General features: G+C 31.4%; 3 protein-coding genes across 3 annotated transcripts in view; 2 read left to right on the top strand and 1 right to left on the bottom strand.

Moving 5' to 3' along the window:
- Positions 1 to 26,712, bottom strand: part of LOC125840178 (salicylic acid-binding protein 2-like) — a 99,510-nt gene that overhangs the window by 12,959 nt on the left and 59,839 nt on the right. The gene's annotated exons all lie outside the window — the stretch shown is intronic.
- LOC125840183 (uncharacterized) lies at positions 307 to 1,038 on the top strand. The gene is made up of 2 exons (XM_049519150.1): positions 307 to 792; positions 979 to 1,038. Exons 1-2 carry the CDS (start codon positions 368 to 370, stop codon positions 983 to 985), a joined length of 432 nt encoding a protein of 143 aa, XP_049375107.1. The 5' UTR covers positions 307 to 367; the 3' UTR covers positions 986 to 1,038.
- Positions 3,832 to 5,311, top strand: LOC125840226 (uncharacterized). Its single transcript, XM_049519188.1, has 3 exons — positions 3,832 to 3,937; positions 4,039 to 4,140; positions 4,889 to 5,311. Exons 1-3 carry the CDS (start codon positions 3,935 to 3,937, stop codon positions 5,309 to 5,311), a joined length of 528 nt encoding a protein of 175 aa, XP_049375145.1. The 5' UTR covers positions 3,832 to 3,934.

The following is a 26,712-nucleotide window of genomic DNA, read 5'->3' as shown; positions in this document are numbered from 1 at the left end:
TTTTAATGGTTTTGAAGAGCATAGACCTGCGCCTGTTCCACCATCGGGTTTAACCCTGCTAAGACAAATTGAGAAGAGTCGAAAGAGACCTCGTGATGATGGTACAAGTAAGGTTGGCCCAGAACAATGGAAGAAAAAGAGTATCTTTTGGAATTTACCTTATTGGAAGAATCATCTTATTCGTCATTGCCTTGACTTGATGCATGTGGAGAAGAATGTTTGTGATAATGTATTGTTTACTGTACTTGGGGACAAAAAAAAATCAAAAGACAATTTGCAAGCTCGTAAAGACTTGCAAGTGATGGGAATTAGAGAAAAGCTTCATCCATATCCTAATTCTTCCAAGTTTCCTCCGTCATGCTTTAACATGAAGAAAGATAAGAAAGATATCTTTCTAAAAGTTTTAAACAATGTGGTGTTTCCAGATAATTATGCATCAAACATTTCTAGATGTGTTGATCTTAAGAAACGCAAGATCTCTAATTTAAAGAGTCATGATTCCCACATTTTGATGGAGCATCTTTTGCCAATTGCTTGTAGAAGAGCTCTTCCTAAAGAAGTTACTTCAGTGTTGATTGAGTTATGTAACTACTGTAGAGAAATATCAAGCAAGGTTTTGGATGTGAAGCATGTAGAGAATCTCCAGCAACGAATTTGGTTGAATCATGCTAATATGGAAGCAATTTTTCCTCCATCCTTTTTCACTATCATGTTTCACCTGGTCATTCATATTGGAGAGGAAGCAATTCTTGCGGGTCCTGTACAAGGTCATTGGATGTACCCTGTTGAAAGGTATATTAGTTGCTTAGGAAGTTTATGTATTTTTTTAATTCTAATCTTACAATTTGTATTAATATTTATTTAGGGGAATGGGCCATTTTAAATCGTATGTTCATAACAATTCAGCTGCAGAAGGTTGTATAGCTGAAGGTTCCCTTACGGAGGAAAACCTTATTAATTGTTCTATGTATTTTGAAGATGTTAATATAGAAACAAGGTTTAATCGACCAAGGCGTAATGATGATGACAATGGAATTAATGCTAGTATTGAATCTACTATCTTGTCAAGGTTGTTTCCTGCATCAGGGAAGCCTATTGGGGCTATTAAGACGCTATCCATCCCTTCGTTGGAAATTATACAAGCTCACCGATATGTGTTAACCAATTGTGAAATAGTTGATGCATTTTGAGAGTAAGTTATATGATCTTACATATTATTCATTTTCTTATTCTAATGTATTTTATACCTTAATATATGATTTATTATTACATTCAGGAAGTTTAGAATTGAGGTCTCTAGGATGTATCGTGGCAAAAGAAACTCCTCAAAACTTGTGGAAGAATATGTACACAAACATTTTCATGAGTGGTTTAAGGAATATGTAAGATCGATTCCAAATATTTAATTCCCTTTTAGACTCAAAATCTTATAATTATATATGACTTTCCTAACATATTTTATAATAAAGGTTGCAAGTCAGAATGGTGTGGAGATTACGCCAGAAATCGAAGTGCTTGCAAATGGGCCAAACAATGTCGTGAGGAGATTCAAAGAGTATAACATTCATGGGTTTAAGTTTCGTACTATGTGGAAAGAGCAAGGATTGAAAACACAAAATAGTGGTGTTGTTATGTCTGCTGTTACCAAAAGATTTTCAAATGGTAGAGAATCTATTGAACAGTCAAGTGATGATATGTACTATGGTAAATTGATTGACATCATAGAGTTAAATTATTATGGCAAGTTAAAGGTTGTGTTATTCAAATGTCTTTGGGTAGACACTACACTTAACAAGGGAATTAAGATAGATCAATTTGGGATTACAAGTGTAAACTTTTCTAGTTTGATGCACACGGGTGAAAAAGAAACAGATGAACCATTTATACTTGCATCTGATGCTAGAATGGTATACTATGTTGATGATCCAATTGATGAAGATTGGTGTTGTGTTTGTCATATGAAGCCGAGAGACATATATGATATGGGAAATGTGGATTTTGTAGATTTAGAGGAGCCACCAATGGAGGACATACCTTTCTGTGAGCAACATTTGGAAAATATTGAAGACTTACCTTTAGTTCGAGTTGATCGTGGTGAACAAGAACAAGGTGATTCTACTAATGATGATGGTGATAGTGGTGGAGATGATGATGATGGTGACAGTGTTGGAGATGATGATGACGACAATGATTATGAGGATGGAATGCGAGAATAGTTTAATTCCCCTATTATGAAGTTAAAGAAATTACAACTAAGATTCTACGTTACTTGATTTGTTTTAATTAATTGTGTGTGTTTTGCATCCTTTGTTTATTTATCTACTTATCTGTTAGATATTTTGCATAATGTATTGTATGGATGGTTGGTTGTCTTGCTTGCTAGTGACTTGGAATGAAAATTTACATTTTAATGAATTGCATAGTCTTGTGAATCATAAGAAAGATTTTTGTTGGTATGTTTAGTTCGGGTGCGGAGACTTTAAGTAACTTATATGATTTATATTTCTTTAAAGTAATCTCTACAGGATAAGTTTCATATGAAGCAGAAACGCAAGAAGTCAGCACAAGAACTGTTAGTAAGCTTGCGGGGACAACAAGCTAACAACATAAGCATAACTTCTCAAGATTTGCAGCAACAATTTCATGGGGATCAACCAGATGAACAACTTGAAAATGAGAACATAATAACTCCTACACTCAGAGATAGCAACATAAATGCTTCTTCAAGCTCTAATGAAGCCAACACACAAGAGAAAGAGGAGCCCTTAGTTGTCAAGATTAAAGGTTAGAAGTAATTTCATATTAGAGTTATTTCTTATTCTCTATTATTTATGTTATTATTTAGTTATTTGCAATCAAACTAATATTCTTTTTGCCAAATTAGCAGATCTGTACAGGAGTTCATATTTCCAGCTTCTTCTTCAAACTTCTCAAGTTTTATTAGTATTCTGATTAATGTTGTTTGCTTGTTACAATTATACATACTTCGACTGGAGAAGTTACAACTCAAAAGATGCAACCAGATCGAGTTTGGAACTTGGAAAAAAATAAAAAAATTATGGTTGAACTCAATGGAGATGGACAAGGAAGTGATAATGGTTCAAACTTGCTTGTGAGATTTCTTGGCAAACTTTCTCAAAAGTCAGTATTTTGTCCCATATCAGTTGAGAGATGGGATAGGATGCCAAAGGCAAAAACACACCTTCAGTGGCAGCTTATTGAGGTAACTAGATGCATTCTTTCAAGTTCAATTAATGTATTTTTTTCGTTAGATACTGAATTTATGAATATAAAATATTTGAAGGAGAACTTCGAGTTTGATTATGCTATTGGAATTAAATGGGTGATGCATTCTTTACGCGATAGATGGAGGGCCTATAAATATAAGTTAAGATGCGACCACTTCTATCCTAACAAAAGTAAGGAAGAGATACTTGCTAATCGTCCCGCAAATGTGGATTCTAATGATTGGACTGCTTTTGTTCATCACTATAAAGAAGATAAGATGAAGGTAATTATTCTTCATAATTTTTAAGCATTTGTTCTAACATGTTATTGGTCATTTACTCTGTAGTTGGGGAGATGTTAGTTCTGGAGCAGAGGACCTGTTGATATTGTTTTCTTGGTTTGGTTCCCTCACCCATACATTCCTCCTTGTGCATTGGAATCCCTTGTGATGTTTTCCAAGTTTTCGGAGTTGTGTGGATTATTTGTTTAGGATCTGTAATGTTTATATGGATTGTTTTGGTGGAGATTTTTTTTATGTCATTGTAATTTGTGGGGCAGTCTTGTGGGGCAGTATGTTATTATCTAGCTGGTGACTTTCAATGTTTGATTGTTGCAGACACAAAGTGCACAAAATACGAAGAATAGAACAAAACTTAAAGTCTCGCATGCCGGTGGTAGCAAAAGTAATGCAAGGAGAGGTCGTCAAATGGTAGGTTTCTTTACCTTGAAGTTTATTTGAGAACCACACTATTATACAAAATAAAATGTGTTGCTAGTTACTTATTTTTATCTATACTTGATTAATGATAGGAGCAAAAATTGGGAAGGCCTGTGTGCCGAAGTGAAGTTGTATTGTCAACTTTACTGAAAAAGAATGGTAATTATGTGAATGAAGAAGGGAAGATTTTAGCTGTAAGTTTTAAATACTCGTCTATTTTTGTGACAGTCTTGGTATAAAAATGATATGTCTTGTTCTGTTTCGAATGTATTTCTTTTAAAAATCTTCTTAAAGTTATGTAACTTTATCCTACACATGGTTCAAAAAGGTTTTTGGACTAAAGCTATTTGATAGTTGCATTATATATTTTATTAGATGTCAAAGTTTATGGTATAGCAACATGTTACTTGAATCTTAGCAATACCATGCAAGTATAGAAATTTTTTTGCCTTCTCTGCATCTTTTTAGTGCGCACCAATCCTTTTCATGGCTCATTCCACTTTTGAAATGTGTGACACCAACATCTGCGTGCTGCTACACCTAAGATCACTATGTGGGATCAATATGTGACCCATTGACAACATTCCAAGTCCTCCAATTTCCTTTGGTGTGTAGAAAATAATAGTAGGAAAACCTAAAACATATCCAGCAAATGATTGAATTTTAAATTCTAATGTTTAGGAAAAGCTAGACACAAATAAGTCCAACTCCTATTTAGACATGCTAAACACAATAGTTTCCTGGAAAATTTGGCATATAGAATCATCCAGACCCATTGCCATCCACCCCTTAATAAATTTCACCACTTAAATATTTTTATCCGTTCTAATAAGTGCAAGATAAGAGATGTTTTAATTTTGCAATACTTGCTAATGAGTTGATTAACCATTCATTAAAAACAATGTTGGTATGTCTCTCTCATGTCTTCTATTTTATTTGTAGGATAAAATATCGGAGCATCTACCTGAAGATCAAGAACATGCTGCTACTTTAGGTGTTCTGTTGAAGATATTGGCTCATCCCAATGACGCCATTGGAAAAGTGTATGGAGTTGAACATTATGGTCGTGTGCGTGGTATAGGTGGTAATGTTTGTCCTTCTGATGTTTTTGGGATGCCTAGACATTCAATTAGTCATGCAAATGTCGGCAATTTCAGTAATACGTCTCATCAACGTGTTGAATACCTAGAGAAACATGTAGAAACTTTGGAAGAGAAGCTGACTGGATATGAAGAGACCAAGGAAAAGCTTGAGGAAACCAAGAAACGACTTGCACAAAATGAGAATCACTTGGAAACTCTTCATAGGTTTTTACTAGCCAAATTTGGTAATGAATTGCCTAGTTTCAACATAGATTCTTCTTAGTTTATATATATATTATATATATATATATATATATACACACACATATGGTGTTGCTTCAACTTTTTGCATTTTGATTACATGACTAGCAGTACTTTTGCTATCTTTATTGATGAAACTCACATTTTGTTTTAATATGTATGATGAATAGATCATTAAAGTAATGTTTGTGCATTTATCAGTGTATTTTGTACCAGTTCATTGCAGGGAATTAATTAATTGCATTTTTTAAAAAAAAACTACACACATTTGCCACGGTTCAGCCGTGGCTAATCTTATCTGAAAAACACGCAAGGTAGCTACATTTTATTAGCCACGGTTTCAGCATGGCTACTTAGAATTTTTAAACATAATTTATTTTTCAGGCAAATAACTTTACCTACGAACAAACTGTGGCTAATGTTTAGGCTGACCGTGGCTAAAAATTTGTTACCACGGGCGTAAAAACCGTGGCGAATTTACTCACGACGCCCCGTTATGGGCACACTACCAACCGTGGCTAATTGACTGTGGCCAAAGTGTATTAGCCACGGTTTATATACCATTTAGCCACAGTTTTGTGCGTGGCTAATGAGCGTGTTTTTTTGTAGTGGATACAACATAACTCTGAAATGTATGTAAAAATACAATATCTTTTGTGGGAGTTTATCTAACCGGAAACCATCACATAAGAGCTATAGTGATGATACATTTATCTACCTTACGCTGCCAGCGCATCCTATAACCGGCCAAAGGTATAGGACCTGAATTGCCTAATGGATCCACTAGTCTATTGCGAAAATGATTCATCTAAAAAGTATGACCCTTTTCTACCCATCGTGGCTACATGGTTTTATGGTGACGTGAATTATCTGAACTCATTCTCGTCCCCAATTCGGTGCTCAATACTACTCCCAAAATATACTGGCTCTTATGTTTTAAAAATATACTTCTTCTGTGATTTGAGAATAGTGCTCAAAAACTTAGCTCAAAGGTTATCTTGGAAATCTCAGTTTCCCTTCTTGCTTCATTTAGAAAGCTAACACTCTTTTCTGAAACTAGCCCGAAGGCTCTTTGGAAATCTCAGTTTTCGTTCTTATTAAAATGTGAAAACATTTTTAAATCTCTTTGGGAATACATAGTCCCCATATACTTCTTTAAAGAGAAGATCTTCAACTTTACATCTTTATTGAACTCAAATCTTAAGTCTTAAAATAAAGTTAAAACATTTGTGAAAGACTCTTGGAAAACTTTAAGAACTTATCTTAACTTGACTCTTAACTTCTCTTGACTTTGACCTTAACTGCTCTTGACTTGACTCTTAACTGATCTTTGAATTGAATTATGGATTCAAGGATTTTGATTTGTGATTGGAAAGATCTCATGTTGTTTAGGAATGATTCTAGATAGCTAAACATGAGAAAAGACCGAAAATCGATATTTGAAGGTGGGTCTACGACACAAAGACATATTTCAATTTTGGTTTTGAAAATGTTTTTTGAGGAAGAACGCTCCGTGTCTGCTCTGCGACGCGGAGCAGAATTTTTCAAAACTGGGCACTAGGCGCGCGACGCGTGGCCACCTCCCTAATTTCGTCCGACGAAATTTCTTCTTTGTTTTTCAACCCCAATTCGCCCAGACTCAGTTCTTTTTCTCAAATTACTTTTAGATACAGATACCCAGCAAATGTACCTAAGAACCTAACTCGAAACGACTCTATGATGCGACGTAACGAACTTAGAAACTTCCCAACTCAGTCAAATTCAATAACAACATATGAATTCAAGAATAGGTATCAAGATCATCAATATTCTAATGCTTTCTAGGACGAATCCAAACTGAAATAACATGCTTGGCATGTGGGAGAACGATCCCAACGTTATGAGAGCCTCACATACCTGGTAGAAGCAAATCTTTGGCGAAACACCAACTTCCTTGATCGATCTTGATGAGTTTACCTTTTCTCCTTGTTCTTTTCTCTTCTCCTTTCTCCTTAGCCCTAGCGTGAAATCCCAAATTCTAAAACTGACTAAAATCTGATTTGACCCATATTAAACTCCTAAAAATGGATTAAAATAATAGGCCAATGAAAACACTAAAATACCCCTTAAAATTTCAAATTGGACATTTCCTTAATCCAACAACCCAACTTCCAAAGAGCGTAACTCATCCATACGAACTCAGAATCGCGCAAACTTGGCGGTGTTGGAAAGATCGTTCCAAGGGCTTTTCAACCATATCCGGAAATACACCTAACTCATCCTGATGTAGGAGTTATGATCATTTGAAGTTGACCAACAACTCAATTGAACTTACTTAAAAATTTCCAGATTTCCTCATTCTTTCGAAAAGTAACTATTTCCAGATTTTAAACTTCCTTCTAGTTCTTTCTAGTTGCGAATGTTACATGTAACTAAGAGATTTTTAGAGTGACTAACTTTCAGTAGTAATCATAAGAAAGTTAACATAAACTATTCATAGGAACTTATACTTTATCATTCATTTTATTATAATTTACTTAATTTTTAAATTTTATAATATTCTCATTAATTTTAAAAATAGTGTAGTATATGATTTGATATTCACATGCAACGCACATGCGTCAAAACTAGTTTTAATTAAAGGTGAGAACAAAACAACACGTGTACTCAAAGAGAACTTGTATCATGTGTCACATCTAGGTGCTGTGTTACTAACAAATGATGAAAGTTCTTGATGGTTTACTAGAAAAATAAAATCATAGCCCATGATAAACACTCTGACTTGGGTTCGTTTGGTCATGCGATATGGTATCATGATATGAAATCATGAGATGAAATTAAAGTTTTGTTTGGACATGTGATATGCAATTTTTGTGTTGTATATTTTCTCATAAACATAAAAATTCCATAAATTGTAAAACTATTAAAATAGCCCAATTGTTTATTCAATCTTATCAAATAAACAAAAATTTATAAAATCGCATAATAAATTATTACAAAGCTATTTGTTCTCCACTGAAGTAATTGTTTCATCTAACTTTAATTTAATAAAAAAATTGAACATAAATTGTAGTGTACTAGTCTTTATGGTTGAGTATAAATAATTATGCATTTAAGCCTATCCAACCTAACTTTCATATCAATTTATTAGAGTAAATGAAGAGAAGACCTTTCACTCCATGTTCAAATAGATATAACTATAGTTGTAATAAATACAAAACGGTAGAAGTAATAAATTAAGTGTTGGAGTAAATGAACAGAACAAATTTACTACTCAACAATCGGTTGGTGTGAGTTAAAGTGACTATATGTTGGTGAGAATAATAAATTTTATGTCGGTGAGAATAATAAATTTTAAAAAGTAATGATGTGATTATAAATTTTATTTACATATGAAATAAATAGTTAGTAGATATAAATGTGGGGTTGTTTTAACAAAATATAAACTCGTGGATCAATTTTTGTATTAAACTATCTCAAATCATGATATGAAATTCCCATATAATTTCATATCATGGTTTTTGGAGAATATGGAATCACATCTCATGATATGGAATCATGAGATGAAATCAGCGTAAAATCACATGTCCAAACGTTGATTCCATCTCATGATACCATATCATGATATGGTATCGCATGGCCAAACGCCTACTTATATTCTGTATAAAACATTATTTGTTTGTGAAGATGCAATTAATTTAATTAATAATTGTTATATTAATATTGGATTAATAGATCGATAACGATCTTTCCTAATTTAATATAATTAAGTTAATTTGAACATCAACTCAAATTTTCTCCATCTTTTTAGCTTCCTAAATTCATATTTTTCAAAAAACATTCCCAAAAAAGACAAAAGGCAAATACAATTGCTAATGAAATATATACCTGCCTCATAGAACTAAAAGATTTCGTTTGGGATATTTTTATAAAAACTTGTGATGTGTATCCCGATTTCAGAGCTTTCACCTTTCTGCTTTTTTGGGTAATTTGAACCTACAATCTTAAAATTGAAGATAAAGGATCCATCTGAAAAATTCATTTGGTTTAGTCGATTGGGAATTTAAGAGTAGCAAGGTTGGGGGAAAACTTTTTTGTAGGTCTCCTTTGCCTTTCCTGAATAGGGGGTATTTCATTAGAGAAATAATAATGGGAGTAAATCTTATAAGAAACTTTTTAAGTACGTTTATGAAAAGTTGTTTCTAGGATTAACAAAACAGCACCCTTTGAAAGTGATGATATAAACTGAATAAGTGTTGCTAAATATTTTCTATTTGAACTACACTAAAAGAGGGTAGTCTATAACAATAATTAACACAAATGTTGGCACGTTAATATTTTTTTGAAGTAGAACAAGCTTTAAGGGGGTGTCTGAATGAGCTTTCTTTAAAGTGACTTATAAGTCAAAAGCTAAAAGTTACAAGTTACGGACATTCAATTTTTTACTTTTAGCTTATTTGATACTTTTTCAGCCTTAGAAAACACTTTTTGAGTTATCCAAACACTTTCAAAACTAAAAAATAGTCTAAAAGTCAAAACCACTAATTTGAATTATGAATTATTCTTACCATAGATAAATTACAAATCATTCCACTAGAAAGTCATAATTGCATTCCTCCATTTATATTTCAAAATTCTCCATAAACACTTATGTAATTCTACATATTAAGATTGCATATACTAATCAATAAATCAAAATACTGACAAATTTAATTCAATGATTAATTTTCTTTAAAACTTAAAACTCTACTTATACCATGTCTTGAGTTCATGAAATTCATTTGCAAGGTTTGACACAATGAAAATTTATAAGCTTCTCAAAAAAGCATATCACCAATATTTATATTGAGACATGAATCCCATCAATTAACTTATTATTTCACAAATATATATTAAGATCATACAATCTACAAGACATATTCATCCGTCTCAATATCTCACATTTTAATAAATCAAAACGATAACTAATATATACCTATCATGATAGTTATATGAGGATTGAGGATATAAGTGCATTTAACAGTTAAGAGAATATAGTTTTGTCAAACAAGTCTGAAACATTTTGTTGAAAATCTTACGGAAAATACTTCACCACGAACACAATCATATGTTTTTTCCAGTTGAAAGCAACAACAACTAATTGTTCAAATGAGTAGAAGATGTTGAGATGGATCAATTGTATTTATAGGCAATCTCCAAGAGAGTGTCACAAAGTTGTTTGGGCATACATAGCATTGCCATATGATCAGCACCTTTAATCTCCTTTGCTTCCGTGACGGTTCCAATGTTATCAATTAGCCATTGCTGGAATTCTTTTGGTAAGACTTTATCCTCAGTGCAGATTATATAAACTTTCTTCACTGATCCATAACCTTCATCTGTGAAATACTTCGCCTTTGATAGATCTTCGATAAACAGAGAGCTTGGCCTTATCAATGTCGATGCTAATGCAACATCCTACCAAATAATATTGCTTTAGTATATGTCATTCCATTCACCAAACAACATAAATACTTGTTTCTAAATAAAGCGTACCTCATGAGAGCATAACTGATAAAATCGGTGAGCCAACAATTTGGGGTCCAAAAATATGGATGTCATAGGGTCTTCAGGGGAACCGTATGATACAAATTGGGTGTCAAACCAGTTCTTTGTTGGCGTCCTCTCAAAGTACTGAACATTAAAATTGAGTTTGTATAAACAAAATAATCATTCACAAACATCATAAATATGAATTATATTCACCTGATCCAAAACATAGGACGACATGTGAACAGAATCAGGCATAAGAGCAGTCAAGAAAACAGCAGCATAGATCTTTTGTGGGTATTTTTCCATAGCAAGTCCCAAATTCATACCACCATAACTATGCCCCACTAGTATGACCTTCTCCTCTTGTGGAAGGGATTCCATAAACTCCATCAATGGCATGGTATAGTCATCAAGCGTGCGAAGTTCCTCTATTTTTCTCAAATCAATGCCAGAGGCTGCCATGTCAAGGGCAGTGACCTTGTGGCCAGCAGCCTCTAGCAATGGCTTTAGCTTGTACCAACACCAACTTCCATGGCATGCACCATGTACCAAAACAAAGTGTTTCTTCATAACCTCCATTTTTTGGCCTCGTGTGTTTTTTTTCTTTGTGACACAAGGACACAAAGATTAGTAATTTGGTGGGCTGGGGTGATTATGTTCACTTAATCTGGAAACTCAAATGTTTGACCACTGAAATAAAGGGAGTATATATATTTGTCATAATATTTTAAATGAATCTATTATGGATATTATTTCAATAAATGAAAACTCATCAAGGAGAATTCTAATATAATGCTTTAATTATGTTTATCTAAATTATATATGATGGTGTTATAATGATTTATTCATTCGTTCACTTTTTTAATATCGATATCACATACAAATTTTGTTGAATCAAAATAATAAAGTGTAATGCGGATCGGAAGCTAATAATTACGAATCTGAATTAAAGAGAAGAAGAAAATAACATGTGTACCTAATAAATAATATACTGCAGAAATTGTATGATGTCTCACATCTTAGAGCTCTGTCACTAACAAATGATGAAAGTTCTTGATGGTTTGTAACAATGAGCGGACATAAGACAGATGACTTGTTCAATTTCCATCTTAGATTGTGAACAAATAATTTTATACTTTCTACTAATTTACTCTTATGCAGGCAAAACAGAGTAAATATCAAACACGAAATAGTTGGTTGAGAAAGCAACAATGAGAGGAGAAAAGTTGTAACAGGAAATAGTCATTATAAGAATTGACACAGTTTAATTATTATGTCTATGACATTCATATAATTATAACAACTAATTATTCAAATGAGTAGAAGATGGATCAATTGTATTTATGAGCAATCTCCAAGAGAGTGTCACAAAGTTCTTTAGGCATGCTTAGCATTGACATATGATCAGCACCTTTAATTTCCTTTGCTTCAGTAACACCAATGTTGTCAATTTGCCATCGTCCAAATTCTTCTGGTATGCCTTTGTCCTCTGTACACATTATATAAACTCTCTTCACTGATCCATACCCTTCATCTGTAAAATACTTTGCCTTCGACAAATCTTCTCGAAACAGAGAGCTTGGTCTCATCAATGATAATGCTAATGTAAGATCCTACCACATGTAAGGTTGCTTTTATTTCGAAACGAAATAAATAAACAATGATCTTTGAATAGACGGTGAATAATTAAAGTTACCTCAGGAGAGGATAACTGGTAGAGCTTGTTAGCCAAATATTTGGGGCCAAAAGTCAAGGATGTAAGTGGATCTTCAGGGGAACCATATGGTAAAAATTGGGTATCTAACCAATTCTCCTCTGGCGTTTGTTCATAGTACTTCAAAAAATTACATTAAAATAGGATTTATAAGTAAAACAATCAAAAAGTATATATTATACTCACCTGATCCAAAACATAGGAGGAGATATGAACAGAATCAGGCATGAAGGCAGCTAAGAAAACAGCAACATTGATCTTTTGTGGGTATTTTTCCATAACAAGTCCTAAATTCATACCACCAAAACTATGTCCTACTAGTATGACTTTCTCCTCTTGTGGAAGAGATTCCATTAATTCCATCAATGGCAAAGTGTAATCATGAAGTGTGTGAAGTTGCTCTATTTTTCTCAAATCAATGCCAGAGGCTGCCAAGTCAAAGGTTGTGACCTTATGGCCTGCAGCCTCTAGCAGGGGCTTTAGTTTGTACCAACACCAACCTCCATGGCCTGCTCCATGTACTAAAACAAAATGTTTCTTCATAACCTCCATTTTTAGGCCTTATCAGTTTTTTTTTTTTTTTTACTTTTCTTTGGTAAGTTATATAGTGGTATGGTGGACATCACATCATGGGAAATTTGTTGCAACTACCCGCTAGAATTTTACACGTGGCCAATAGTGTAATCTCATTGATCAATTTGGTGGGACAGCAGAGCATGTTATAATTTGGCGAAGATACGGATGGTGTTTGCGGAATCGGAATCAAACTTAATCTGTTCAATTCGTCCAATGTATTTTAGTTTGAACGGAAGCTGATATGTAATTCAAATTGATTAATGAGAAATATTATCTTAGTTTAAATATTTTACATAGTCATAATAAATAAATAATATTAATTTTATTATGTACTAAATAGTTTAAAGAATAAATAAAACTTGATAAAAAATGAATTGGATTGGGTCTTGATTCATTTTATGATACTCATTACCTGACCCGTTTTAATTCAAGTAAATTTGGGTTGAATTGGATCTTGATCCATTTATTGTCTTGATTCATTATGATCCGTCCAAATTTAGTACAACTCATTCAATTGTCATTCCTAAACTAAGCGTTTATTTCGTTGGGTAGCTTTATATATCTAAAGAGTAAAGTTATGATTTAGTTAGCTTTTATCGAGTTATCGATTAGCTCCTTAAAGAATATGGAATAAACGGTTATCAAATCATTAATTCAAGGGAAAAGGGTTAAAAATGCCCTTAATGTATCTCAAATGGTTCAAAAATGTCCTTCTTCCATCTTTTGATTTAAAAATGCCCTCAACGTTTTTTTAAGGTTTAAAATTGTTCTTTATTAACAGAACAATGACATGGCAATTGTGACATGAATTTTCTTTACCTATTTCTAAATACATGACCACTTAGTCTAGAAATTCATTTCAAATCTGACCTGATATGACCGATTAATTTTGGATCTTTTGTTTCCATTTGTTCTAACTCTCTTCTTTCTTCCTACCTCCTTCAGTTTGTCTTCTTTTTCCATTTCTCAGTTAATTTCAAGAAGAAAAGGAAGGAAGAACTACAAAGAATAAGGTTAGCTAAATCTTGAATTTGTTCCTTGCTGACATTGAAACGTTCAAGAAGAAAATAAGATTTATCTTCCTCTGGTTCTGAAGCCTCCTGCTTCCAACTATAAACACCACCATTTAAGCTAATGACCAACCAAAAAATCCAATTCCAAAGAAAATGAGCCATAAAAACAAAAGCTTCATTTGCAACCCACAATTTGGTCCTAGCAAAGACTCTGGTCTTCTTCAGCCTAAAGCTTGAAGAGAAGCTCTAATTCGTGCCCAACAATTTGCAATTTATAGACATCTTTAATAGAATCCCCTTACATATCTTCAGAAAATGCCTTGAAAGCTTAGGAACAAACCGACCCAGAGCAGAAAAGCTCATCAAAAGTCAATAATTGACCTGAATTTCAACAATTCTCAAGCAAAAACATCTCATAATTCCAACAGAAAGTTGAAACTGATCAATATCATGATTCTGCTGTAAACCCACCTCTACAAACTCCTAATCAAACTCCTAAAAAAGCAAAACATTACCTAAGTTGCAGAGTAATGGAATCAACTATGTAAAAGATTGAAGAAACAAAAAAGTATTATCTGAAGAACATAACTAGAGGTGTTGTGATTTGCAACCCTCAATTGCCATCGTCGGATGCTACAAAAGAGGTTGAGAGTCGTCCTAAAATGGAGCTCAAAGATAAGATAGGTTAATATGAAAATGGATTTTTGGGTGGGTTTAAGTTTTTGTAACACAAATGGGTCGGGTCGTTGGGCTGGATTTTAAAAATTATGTGGACCAATAAGATAAAGTCACTTGGCTAATTAAATGAGTCATCATTTATTATGTTAGTGGGTTGTTAATAAAGGGTGATTTTAAACCTTAAGAAAACGTTGAGGGCATTTTTAAACCAAAAGATGGAAGAAGGATATTTTTGAACCATTTGAAATACGTTAAAGGGCATTTTTAACCCTTTTCCCTTAATTCAATAACGATTAAAAAAATAATCTAAATCATTAATTCAAAATGAGAAAAAAACATTTGCACGTGATAAAACAAGAGATGGTCCTTTGTACTACCTAAATCCTTTAGGCAAAATCACTCGAGATATGATAGCAACAAGTTACCTTGATATCTTATGAATGGTAATCTATCTATTCAATTAATGTGATGATAATATTTAATTTCCTTCATTTTAATTTATATAATAAAATATATTTTTTATTGGACTCCGAATTAAAATTTAAAAAAATCATGATTTAAAATAAATTATAAATATGTATATAATTATAAATTATTTCATAAAAAGGTATCATTGATTAATAGAGTAGGTGCAAACTAGTTTGGATATTATCTTTAGGTAAAGTAGTGGTCCTTTCAAAGGAAACACAATTATTAAAGGTTGTGACTTGTAACAGAATGTCACGTAACTCTCTATTCTTAATTAAAAAATTTAGTTCAAGCTCTACGAATATATTTTATTTAAGAATATGACTTGGCTAATTTTATTTCAAAAATATTTAATTCTAAGAATAAATGAGATAAAGTAGTTAATCTATTTTAAAAAATAATAAATAGTTAAGGTGAATATTTTAAAAATATTAACAATTAATATGAAATGGAGGAGAAATAAGATAGCTAGGCATTATATGTACATCCTGTTAAATCTCAACGATCATGTGCCTTTAATAGAACATGCAACTTTTTATGGAACTGAAAGAGACGTTGGAGAATTCGGATTTAATTGACAAAATGATAATAACTTGTCTGACTATATTTTAGAAATTAGCTTTACTTGAAAAGTTAAATATTTTTGACGAGAAATAATTTGTGTTTTAATACTAAATTTTAAAAATATTTTAGAGCAATAATTAGTGTTTTGTCAATTTTAAAAAAAAAGTATTTTTTTAAAAAAAACTACTAATAATTTTTTAAGTGTATAAAATACAGCTTTTCCTATTCATCAGAAACACCTAATTTCTCCTAAAAACTTCATCAATTTTTTTTTTTTTTTAAATTAGCACATTTTTCTTATATAAAATTACTTTTGATCTCCTAATAATTTGTACAAACAGACTAGGAGATTTTGTGCTTGTTGGCAACATTTAATTAGTTTCAAAGATTTTGATGGCAAAAACAAGTGGCTTCGTTAAAGCAATTTGGAAAAGAATTAGCCAAATAATAACGTATACTCCCAAGTCCCAACACGGCAACACTTGATAATCATCAACAAATATATGGATGGCAAATTGTGAAAAATTTCAAATACTAGAAATAATAATTAAAAATTTCAATTTTTGTTAACTGCTTAATTTTTTTGCTTAAGCGTTAAAATTAATATGTTAATACCGTTTTAAACATAATATTGATTGCAATAGTGAAAAAGAAACAAAATATGTCAATAGCTTTTTCCTTTTTATTTCTTTCTAACTTTCGGGCCGTTAAAACAGTTTTTTCATTGAAGAAGAAAGAAAATCCCAAATAGGTGCAAAACTGGTACAAAAATAGATGTGAAACTGCGAAATTATATTTGTTATCCCAAACTCGCAACTTCCTCAGCTCGACGTCAATTTTAAAAAAATATATTTGAACCCGTTCCGCCCGTCGGACACTCATAAAAGCTCTAATCTGCCCTACCCCACAAATAATGTAACCTTTCCCGCTGCTCTGGCCCCATTAACTTTCCTACATAGATATCAACAAAATTGTACTTATTACTCTTCATTAGCTAATCGTTGCTTCAATCATAATCTCATTATTGATTAAATCATTATCTGCCATTGCTCTATAGTATTTCACTTTGTTTTATTTTATTTTTTTAGTTTGCTTATAAAAGAATATCTTTTTTCTTTATTGTTTTTGATAACTTTTTTATTCTAATTTCATCATTGCTTGTTTAAGACCATACATAAAAGGACATTTTGATATATTTTTTAAAAATATTTTTCCCTTGTTTTTCCGTTTCAGTATTTACATTTCATACCTTATTTTAAACTAATTTCTCCATAAATTTTCTTTGTTTTTTCTCATATATTTTTCTATATTTGGTCAATTTGGATTGATTCTGGTTGGGTTTTTTTTTAGTAATAGGTTAGTATTTATATGTGAATAGTAATTGATTTATTTCTTATGCTAATTTTGCTTTGATTGGCTCTTTTCTGATCTTATCTCCGATATTTCCCTTGTATTCAGAGACTGAATATTTCAATGGAGTTTTAATGAAAAAAAGAAGAAGTAAATATGTAGTATTTAATAGACGACAAGAGTATATATACATCATTTGTTAATGAGGAATATATTCACTTTAAATCGAAAAGTTCTGTGTGTGAGGGGGGTAAATATAAATTTGTCTCTTTTTCCTTTTCTAAATATAGTTTAAACACCCCTCCCCAATAAATCCCCAACCCCACCAAATTTATAAAAGATAGCAAAATCATTCAGCTTGATTGATTTACCTGAAAGATTGAAACATATACGGTCAAATCTACTAAAAAAAAAGTAATATCTCAAAATAGATATAGTCAAATAATGTCGTAGATTAGATTCATATACAAGTTAGTACATACTAATATACTTTTAATTTTTTTAAAAAGTACATACTAATACAAATAATTTTTCACTTTATTTGAAATTTTTGAAGCTGAAGATAAAAATAAAATTAAGTTTCATTATAATTTTTACAAACAATATTTAGGTGTTTGTTTGTGCCTTTTCTATAAAAGATGAATTGTGATATTTAAACATGAAATACTTAATTTAAATGGAGTCATTTTTACAAAAATAAAATTTAGGATGAAATATGAAATAATAATAGTGAAAGTGAGAATGGAAAAAGTGTGTAAAAATAAAAATTTAGGATAAAATATGAAAATGAAAATGGAAAAGGTGAAAAACACAATTTTGAGTGTTTTCGAAATTTCAGTCATCTTGCATTGAAATTTGAATGAAGATGCCTAGAGCCGTCAATATGGGCTAGGCCTGTTGGGCGGGCCTAGCCTAATCCGGGATTTAATAGGACTGGGCTAAAAATTTTGGAGCCCATTTAAAAAAAGGATTTTTTAGCCAGGCCTGAATAAGTCTGCTGATTTGTGGGGCTTGAGAAATATAGGTAGGGCCGGCCCGTGGGCTAATACAAACTAATTAAAAAATATAATATAATATTAAAATTTAAAATTAAAGAGATCCAAACTCAAAATCTATTTAAAGTTTTTTAGGAAATCACTAAGTATAGAAGTTGCATCCACCATGAAAATGTCCAAACACTTGTTGCTACTCGAAACTGGTTACATGGTTTTTCTCAAACTGGTAATATATTTTTGTGTACATTTAAATATTATAATTCTCAATTTAGTTATTTTTTAATATTTAACTAATTGAAACCGCATATAAATTGCATATGAAAATGAAGATGTTAAGACAACCTTCCCACAAGTTGATTCAGATATGCTTGATGAAGATGATCATGAAGTGTTAGATACGCCATAGGTTTCATGAAGTGTTAGATACGCCATAAGTTTCATGATTTTTTAAGGAGTTTATTTTTTACATTTTTATGGTTGGAATATTGTCATAATTTTTGTGTTTTATTGTGATAATTGCAAAACAGTTAGATTAATATTTCTATTTAGATATTTATACTTTTACTTGAATAAAACTTAATAAATATTATAAAGATAATTTTATTTGTGGATTTGATTAACAAGTAGTAACATTAACACCATGTAATATTGTTTTATCGATATTTATGATAATATTTTTAAATTATAATTTATAATTTAATTTAATAATTATAAAAAAATATATAACTTTTAGAAAAGTGGGCTGGCCCGGCAAGCCTGTAGCCCACGTACTTGTGGGTTGGGCCGACCGTTTTCTGGCCCACATAAAAATGAGCTAGCCTGATCTAGCCCGTAAAATGTCAAAGCCTGTATGAGTTAGCCCGGATGGGGTGGGCTAGCCCATATTGACAGCTCTAAAGATGCCAAAGATGTGCTCAATAGCAACACGTTAGAGTATTAAGGAGCAGTTTCCCTATCTATATATTTTTTAAATATCTCAAATTATTTATTACTTTTAAATATTTAAATTAATTATATGTTTTCTGTTTTATCTTTATTCGTAATTATTTTTTGAACGTTCTAAATATCTCAACTACGAGAAAATAACACATGACTAAAATAAAATAACAATTAAGAGAAATTAATATATTTTAAGACATACATAAAAGTAAAATAGTATATAAAAAAAGAACTCTTCATAATTAATGTCTTGGTAAGAGGCATATAAAAGATAAAAATGATAAATAATTTAAGTCGGAGAAGTAATTGATTATCATGGAATTTACATTTGGATTCTTATAAGTTTTGAAAATGTATTCAAACTAAAACAAATACTACTTTGTCTGTCCATTTTTACCTATCTATTATACTTAAAATATATATTCACTTTTATTTATTATTTTTATTATATCAAGAGAAAGATATAATATTTTTTATATTTTACTCTTAACATTAATTATTTATTCTCTAAATTATGTTTAAAAATTTAAAGACTAAAATTAACCAATATGAATAATATGATAAAATACTCATATAAGTTATTAGTGGTAGTTCAAAAAAGGACCGAAAGCACCACTAAATTTAGAAAAAAAGTCTAAATACACCCTACATTTATCTATTTTACTAAAAATATCCATCCATTCATCTTTTTAATTAATTATTTATACCCTTGAAACTAACACATTTCTCTTTATTTAGTTTTATAAAAAAATATTTATTACATGGGTTAAATAAAAAACTCACCTTGATCAATTTCCCCCCCTATAATTTATCGGACTGAATTTGATGGGACCGAGAAGAGTAAACATATTGAAAAATCGGTGTTGATAATGCAAGTTGAACAAAAACATTTATCTTTTATTTTAGAAGATATTACAATTTACCCTCCGAAATTAACAAGAGAGGATGTACGGGAAAATGGGGTTTGAAATATTCTGGGATTTAAAAAAAAGAAAAATTACGACATCGGATTGGGTATATTATTTCGGATTTGATAAGTTATAGGGAAATAATTTGATGTGCGGTATAAAAAAAATGACACATAATAAATATTTTTTTTATTAAATAAAAATCTCACTAATTTAGGGTCTAATTACATGTTTTTGATGAGTTTTCAAAATTATCATTCGTGTTATATTTCGATACTATGATACACGTGTCTTGGCAAAATTAGGTGTAATTTGTCCAGATACACTATATCTAAGTGAATTCACATTTATCTAAAATATACTCTCTCGCTCACAACACACCTCTTTCCTATTTTGTTCACGTCTCTCCCTATGTATCTATAGTTCAAAATGTATCTGAAATCCTAGATAGAGGGGGACTTTCATATATAGTTGAGTTTGCACGTGCACCCGTTAACTTAAAAAAAAAATCATATATATTGTCACACCCCTTTTTGCGCACAACGGCGGAAGGGTTTTTCCAATTTAAGTGACGTTATTGATTTAGGGATTATTTTGCTGTTTCAGAGTCGCCACTTGAAATTGAGTTATGGTGTTCCAAGTCACCTTTTTGTTTAATCCCTTATCAAAAGGAAATGACTCTTTATATTAGTCTGCGAACCAGAAATTCGGGTAAGGAATTCTGTTGACCGAGGGGAAGGTATTAGGCACCCCCGAGTCCCGTGGTTCTAGCACGGTCGCTTTTATTGACTTATACTTATCTTGATATGTTTTTGGATAATTTGTGTCTATACGCCATGGTTTGCTTATTTTTTAATTGTTGAATTTTTATTAATCTTAAATCGGATGCATAACTGCATTCTCGATCTTGACATTTGGAGACATAACTGTCTTCTTTGCATCACACCTAATAATCTATTCTTATTTATATAAGTCTCTACTTTAGATTAATAAAATTTAATTATATTATTGGACAAGGTGCATCACTGCATCCTTGATTTTTTTTTTTATGTCTCCAAAAAGATGCGCAACCGCATTCTTAATCGAAACAAATATTTTTTAATATTTTCTAAAAACTCATCTAGTCATTAAAAAAAAACAAATATTTTTTCCTTTATACATAAAACTAAATAAAGTAAAATGAATCTAAATGCCTAGGATACAATATAAAATTTTTGGATTATTTTGTATTTTTTTTATTATTTATTTACTCTTAAATTTAATATTAAAATTAGACATACACATATTATATATTTTATTTTAATCTTAAAGTTAATGAAAAAAAAATTAGGCATACACATTCTAATCAGACAAAACAACAACGAATTGTAAAAAATAAAATTCATTTTTTTTTATAAAATAAAACAACAATAATATTTTTTTTTTTTTTTTTTTTAGCCTAACTATACCTACTTTATCATTATTATCTAAATGAAGACAAGAACAATGTTACGACCATTCATTTTTAAGAGATCACAACTAACAAATAAAATAAATAAATAAATAAATAAAATCATCGATTAAAGCTACCTTATTCATGAAATAGAGATATAACAACTAACAAATTAATCATTCCAATCAAATTCATGAATGAAACAAAATATAAAAAGAACTTGTCATAAAATTACATCAAATTCCATAAATAAATAAATAGAAAGGTAAGGTAAAGTTGAATACCACAAAATCTTAACCGAAGCTCAATTAGAATACCCACAAATTTTTGTAGGTGTGTGTGGTGGTATATGTATGGTGTTTATATGAAAATAATAATGAGAAAGGAAGAGGAATGTGAATGTGTTGGTGAATTTTTAAGAAGATAATGAAATAAAATGGAAAGTTTTTCTTTTTGTTTTCTTGAGTGTAGTCCGTTTTTTTTTTTTGTTTCTGTCCGTTCTCCTTTTTCTTTTTTGTGTGTGTATGTTGGTATATGTAGTAGTAGTAGTAGTGTAGTAGTAGTAGTGTATCGCGTGAGTATGTGTGTGTATAGTGGGGGGGATTAGTGGGGTAGTGGAGGAGTATGTGGGGTGAGGGTAGGTGTAGTGTGAGGGGTACGTGGGGTTGTGGGGGGTTTTTATTTTTATTTTATTATTTTTTCTTTCATAATTAATATATAAGATAATATAATGATAAGACTATTATTTATTTATTTTTTAACTATTATTTATCTATTTTTAACTTGTAGAAAATTAAGTAGCTAATAATAAATTGTAATTATAAAATACTAGCTTATTTATTAAATTAAAATTAAAGAAACATATATTTTTTGTAACTTTTCATTTCTTTTTTAAACAATTGAAAATAAAACTTACCTTAAAAAGTGATTCTATTTTTGTTGTTTTCATTTTTTTTTAAAAATAAACTTTTAAAAAATAAGATAAAAGTCATAAATATTTAGTTTAGATTTATAAAATATTAAGCTCTAAAAGTGGTGTTAAACTTAAGTTCGGTAAAAAATTACGTGTCTACAGTTTGCCCCTCTTTGACTGGAAACACGAAGAGTTTCAAGACAAAGAAGTAGATAACGTGACAAATTTTGACCGGACTTGTATTTGAAAAATAGAATAAAATTGTGCGATCGAGTCTTGGTTTTGGACATCCTACATATCCCGGGTTATAAGGGAATCAGGTCACATGTAGTTCAAGGAGATGAGGTGATGAGTTTGAAGTTAAGTGAGGTTTCATCGAGGTTCCAAGTCGCGGTTCCTATCCTTACATAAAAATAATGAAAGCTAATAGTCAAAATGAAAATAAAAGTACAAGCTCCTATCTATACAACTTCTCTTGAGTCTTCACTTGTGTCTTTACTTTCAGATATCACCTTGATTTTTGGGTGAGTATCTTGATCTTGAATTGGATTGAGGCTTAACTTGCCGCTTAGAGTGAGTTTTTGGCACTCTTCAAAATGACAATTTGAATATGTTCTTGAATGACCGCATGTTTTCTTCATCAGAAGCTGAATAAAAATAGATGTCAGGAAGTCAGGCTGTTATATGTATTGAAGAAGCTGATTCTGACTATCATGAAATTGATCATTCTGAAAAAGAGTTGAAACTTTGTTCTTGAATTTTCAATCCATGTTTCGCTTGAAGAACCCTGAAAACCATCACAAACAAAAGAAATAAACAAAATTTTTGCCCCAGTTTTCACTGGAAAAATTTTGTGAGTTATTAGCAAATGTAAATTTTCAAAAATGAACTCAGACTAGGAAGCGTTTATCCTAGGAGAAAAAAATAATAAAATAAAAAAAATGTCTCCGAATAAGAAGTGTTTACCTAGGAGAAAATAACTAAATCCTACTATGTAAGAGGGTCCTGCTAATCCCATTATGTAGGAGGGTCCTGCTAATCTAAATCTCATTATATAAGAGGGTCCTGCTAATCCCATTATGTAGGAGGGTCCTGCTAATCTAAATCTCATTATGTAGGCGGGTCCTGCTAATCCCATTATGTAGGAGGGTCCTGTTAATCTAAATCTCATTATGTAGGCGGGTCCTGCTAATCCCATTATGTAGGAGGGTCCTGTTAATCTAAATCCTATTATGTAGGAGGGTCCTGCTAATCTAAATCACATTATGTAGGAGGGTCCTGCTAATCCCATTATGTAAGAGGGTCCTGCTAATCTAAATCTCATTATGTAGGAGGGTCCTGTTAATCTAAATCTCATTATATAAGAGGGTCCTGCTAATCCCATTATGTAGGAGGGTCCTGCTAATCTAAATCTCATTATGTAGGCGGGTCCTGCTAATCCCATTATGCAGGAGGGTCCTGTTAATCTAAATCCCATTATGTAGGAGGGTCCTGCTAATCTAAATCACATTATGTAGGAGGGTCCTGCTAATCCCATTATGTAAGAGGGTCCTGCTAATCTAAATCCCATTATGTAGGAGGGTCCTGCTAATCTAAATTTCATTATATAGGAGGGTCCTACTAATTCCATTATGTAGGAGGGTCCTGCTAATCTAAATCTCATTATGTAGGAGGGTCCTGTTAATCCCATTATGTAGGAGGATCATGCTAATCTAAATCTCATTATGTAGGAGGGTCCTGCTAATCTAAATCCCATTATGTAGGAGGGTCCTGCTAATCTAAATCCCATTATGTAGGAGGGTCCTGCTAATCCAAATCCCATTATGTAGGAGGGTCATGCTAATCTAAATCCCATTATGTAGGAGGGTCCTGCTAATCCCATTATGTAGGAGGGTCCTGCTAATCCCATTATGTAGGAGGGTCTTGCTAATCTAAATCACATTATGTAGGAGGTTCCTGTTAATCCCATTATGTAGGAGGGTCCTGCTAATCTAAATCTCATTATGTAGGAGGGTCCTGCTAATCTAAATCCCATTATGTAGGAGGGTCCTGCTAATCCCATTATGTAGGAGGGTCCTGCTAATCTAAATCACATTATGTATGAGGGTCCTGTTAATCCCATTATGTAGGAAGGTCCTGCTAATCTAAATCCCATTATGTAGGAGGGTCCTGTTAATCCCATTATGTATGAGGGTCCTGCTAATCTAAATCTCATTATGTAGGAGGGTCCTGCTAATCCCATTATGTAGGAGGGTCCTGCTAATCTAAATCTCATTATGTAGGAGGGTCCTGCTAATCTAAATCCCATTATGTAGGAGGGTCCTGCTAATCCCATTATGTATGAGAGTCCTGCTAATCTAAATCACATTACTTTGGAAGATCTCAACTAACAGAATCATCAAATAAAATCACCACAATATTTTATCCCTTTTTTTTTTTAGTTTTTAAATGTCTTATATTAGGAAATGTTTATCCTAAAAAAAATGAAAATAATTGTCTCACACTAGAAAACATTTATCATAGGAGAAACAATGCAATAATATTTTTTTATATATTTTTTTTCTTTTTCTTGCAATAATATTAACAAATTTGAGTCTTCAAGATATCTTTTACATAAGGAATATTTCCCTGTTTTAGAAAAGAAACAAAAGAAAGTTTATATTTTTTTTATTTTTAATGGTGGTCAATTTGTGGCATTGGCTTTAAGGATAGTTGCTCCTGTTGTTGCCATGCTTGAAGCTAATTTTAGCTTGAGATTGACTGCTTTCGTTTGCTAGTCAACTCACCTTGATAATCTTGAAAACATCTCTAGTTGTTCAGAACTTCCAACTTCAAATTTGTTTTACTGTTTTCACCCTCCAACAATAATTGAACCTTGTATTCAAAAATTGTCAATTGCTGACAAGTTACTATGCATATCACTATTTCTTGAATCATGTCACGATTGATGGGCTAATCAAGCCTTGTTTTGTGAAATTGAAGAGATGGTAGCAATTTTGAAATCATTTTCTGCCTACTTAATGAAGACTATCTCAAGATTGAATTGAGCGAGACGCAAAATAAGAAGAAATAATATTTGATCCTTTTAAGAAAAAATAAAATAAAATAAATAAAGAAAAATAAATGGATTTCATTGATAGTGGTGGTCAATTCTAATGATCATGACATGTTTTTTGGATTAAATGATCTGGTCTGTCCAAATAATCTAAACTTTATCTTTGTCAAACTTTCAACTTTGAAGTCAGACTTTTATTATCCAACTTTTGCATTAGATTTATGACTAACACTTGATTAGTGGTGCATCGAAAGGTTTTCACTAACAAGTCTTTTTTTTTCTTATCTCTCACTCACTATCGTCTTACGGTACCCTGAGGGTTTTCACCAATAAGACTCTCTCATTTTTTACTTTCTCTCGACTCAAATGATCTCCTATAGGGATTTTGAGGATTTTCATTGATAAGATTCCTTCATTTTTCACTCCTTATACGAGTGGCATAACATTTTTCCTTATATAATCAACACTAAAAGCTTGCTTGACTTGTCATTGTTAAAAATTGATCAGAAGGTCTTTATTTGGATTGTAACGTGGCTTTTGGACAGGGTTAAAATGAAAGGATTGACATGAAAGCTCAAAGATACTGCGTAACAGGGTTAAGACTTACAACTTTTGAAATCGACTCTTTTTACAAAAATACAATAAAATAATAATAATAATAATAATAATAATAATAATAATTATTATTATTATTATTTTTGCCCCAGTTATTGTGATGAAGACTTTCTAGATTTTTTTTTTTGTTTGGACCGAACCTCAAAATAAGGTTGCCTACGTATCTTGTCAAAGCAAGAATCAGGTCGAACGTAGTTCAGGAAGTTTGTTTTTTGTTGTTATTGGATTTTTATTTTTATTTTTCACTCTAACTTTTCTTTTCTCTCACTCTTTTTTTTTCTTTTTCACTTTTCTCTTTTCTTGACTTTTTTTTTTTTTATTACAAAAGAGGGGTATGAAAGAAAAATAAAATTAAGGCTCAAAAGGGATAGCAAAGGATTACACGGTGTTTGGATAGTAGAATGAAATGCCTTCGTCATATCAATTATTAAAAATGTCAAATGCAAGCAATTCCCTTTAAGATGTGAAGTGAAATTCATACAATATTTCTTTGCAACATATGTATATCATTTTGTTGCATGTTTGTCAGTTGAGAATCTTCATTTGAGTAATACCTTCTTGACAACAAATGACATGTCAAGTTAAATGATTTCTTTTTTTTTTGGATAAAAAGGAAGTATCAAGGTGTCTAAGTCCTTTATTCATTTCCTCAAAAAAAAATAAAAAATTCTTTGATGTATTCATTTCATGAT

The sequence above is a fragment of the Solanum verrucosum genome, unplaced genomic scaffold (assembly GCF_900185275.1).
Source record: "Solanum verrucosum unplaced genomic scaffold, falcon-dt-bn FXZP01000180.1, whole genome shotgun sequence".
Taxonomy (NCBI): Eukaryota; Viridiplantae; Streptophyta; class Magnoliopsida; order Solanales; family Solanaceae; genus Solanum; species Solanum verrucosum.
The sequence above is the reverse complement of the archived record's forward strand: the minus strand, read 5'-3'. Positions and strand labels throughout refer to the sequence as shown.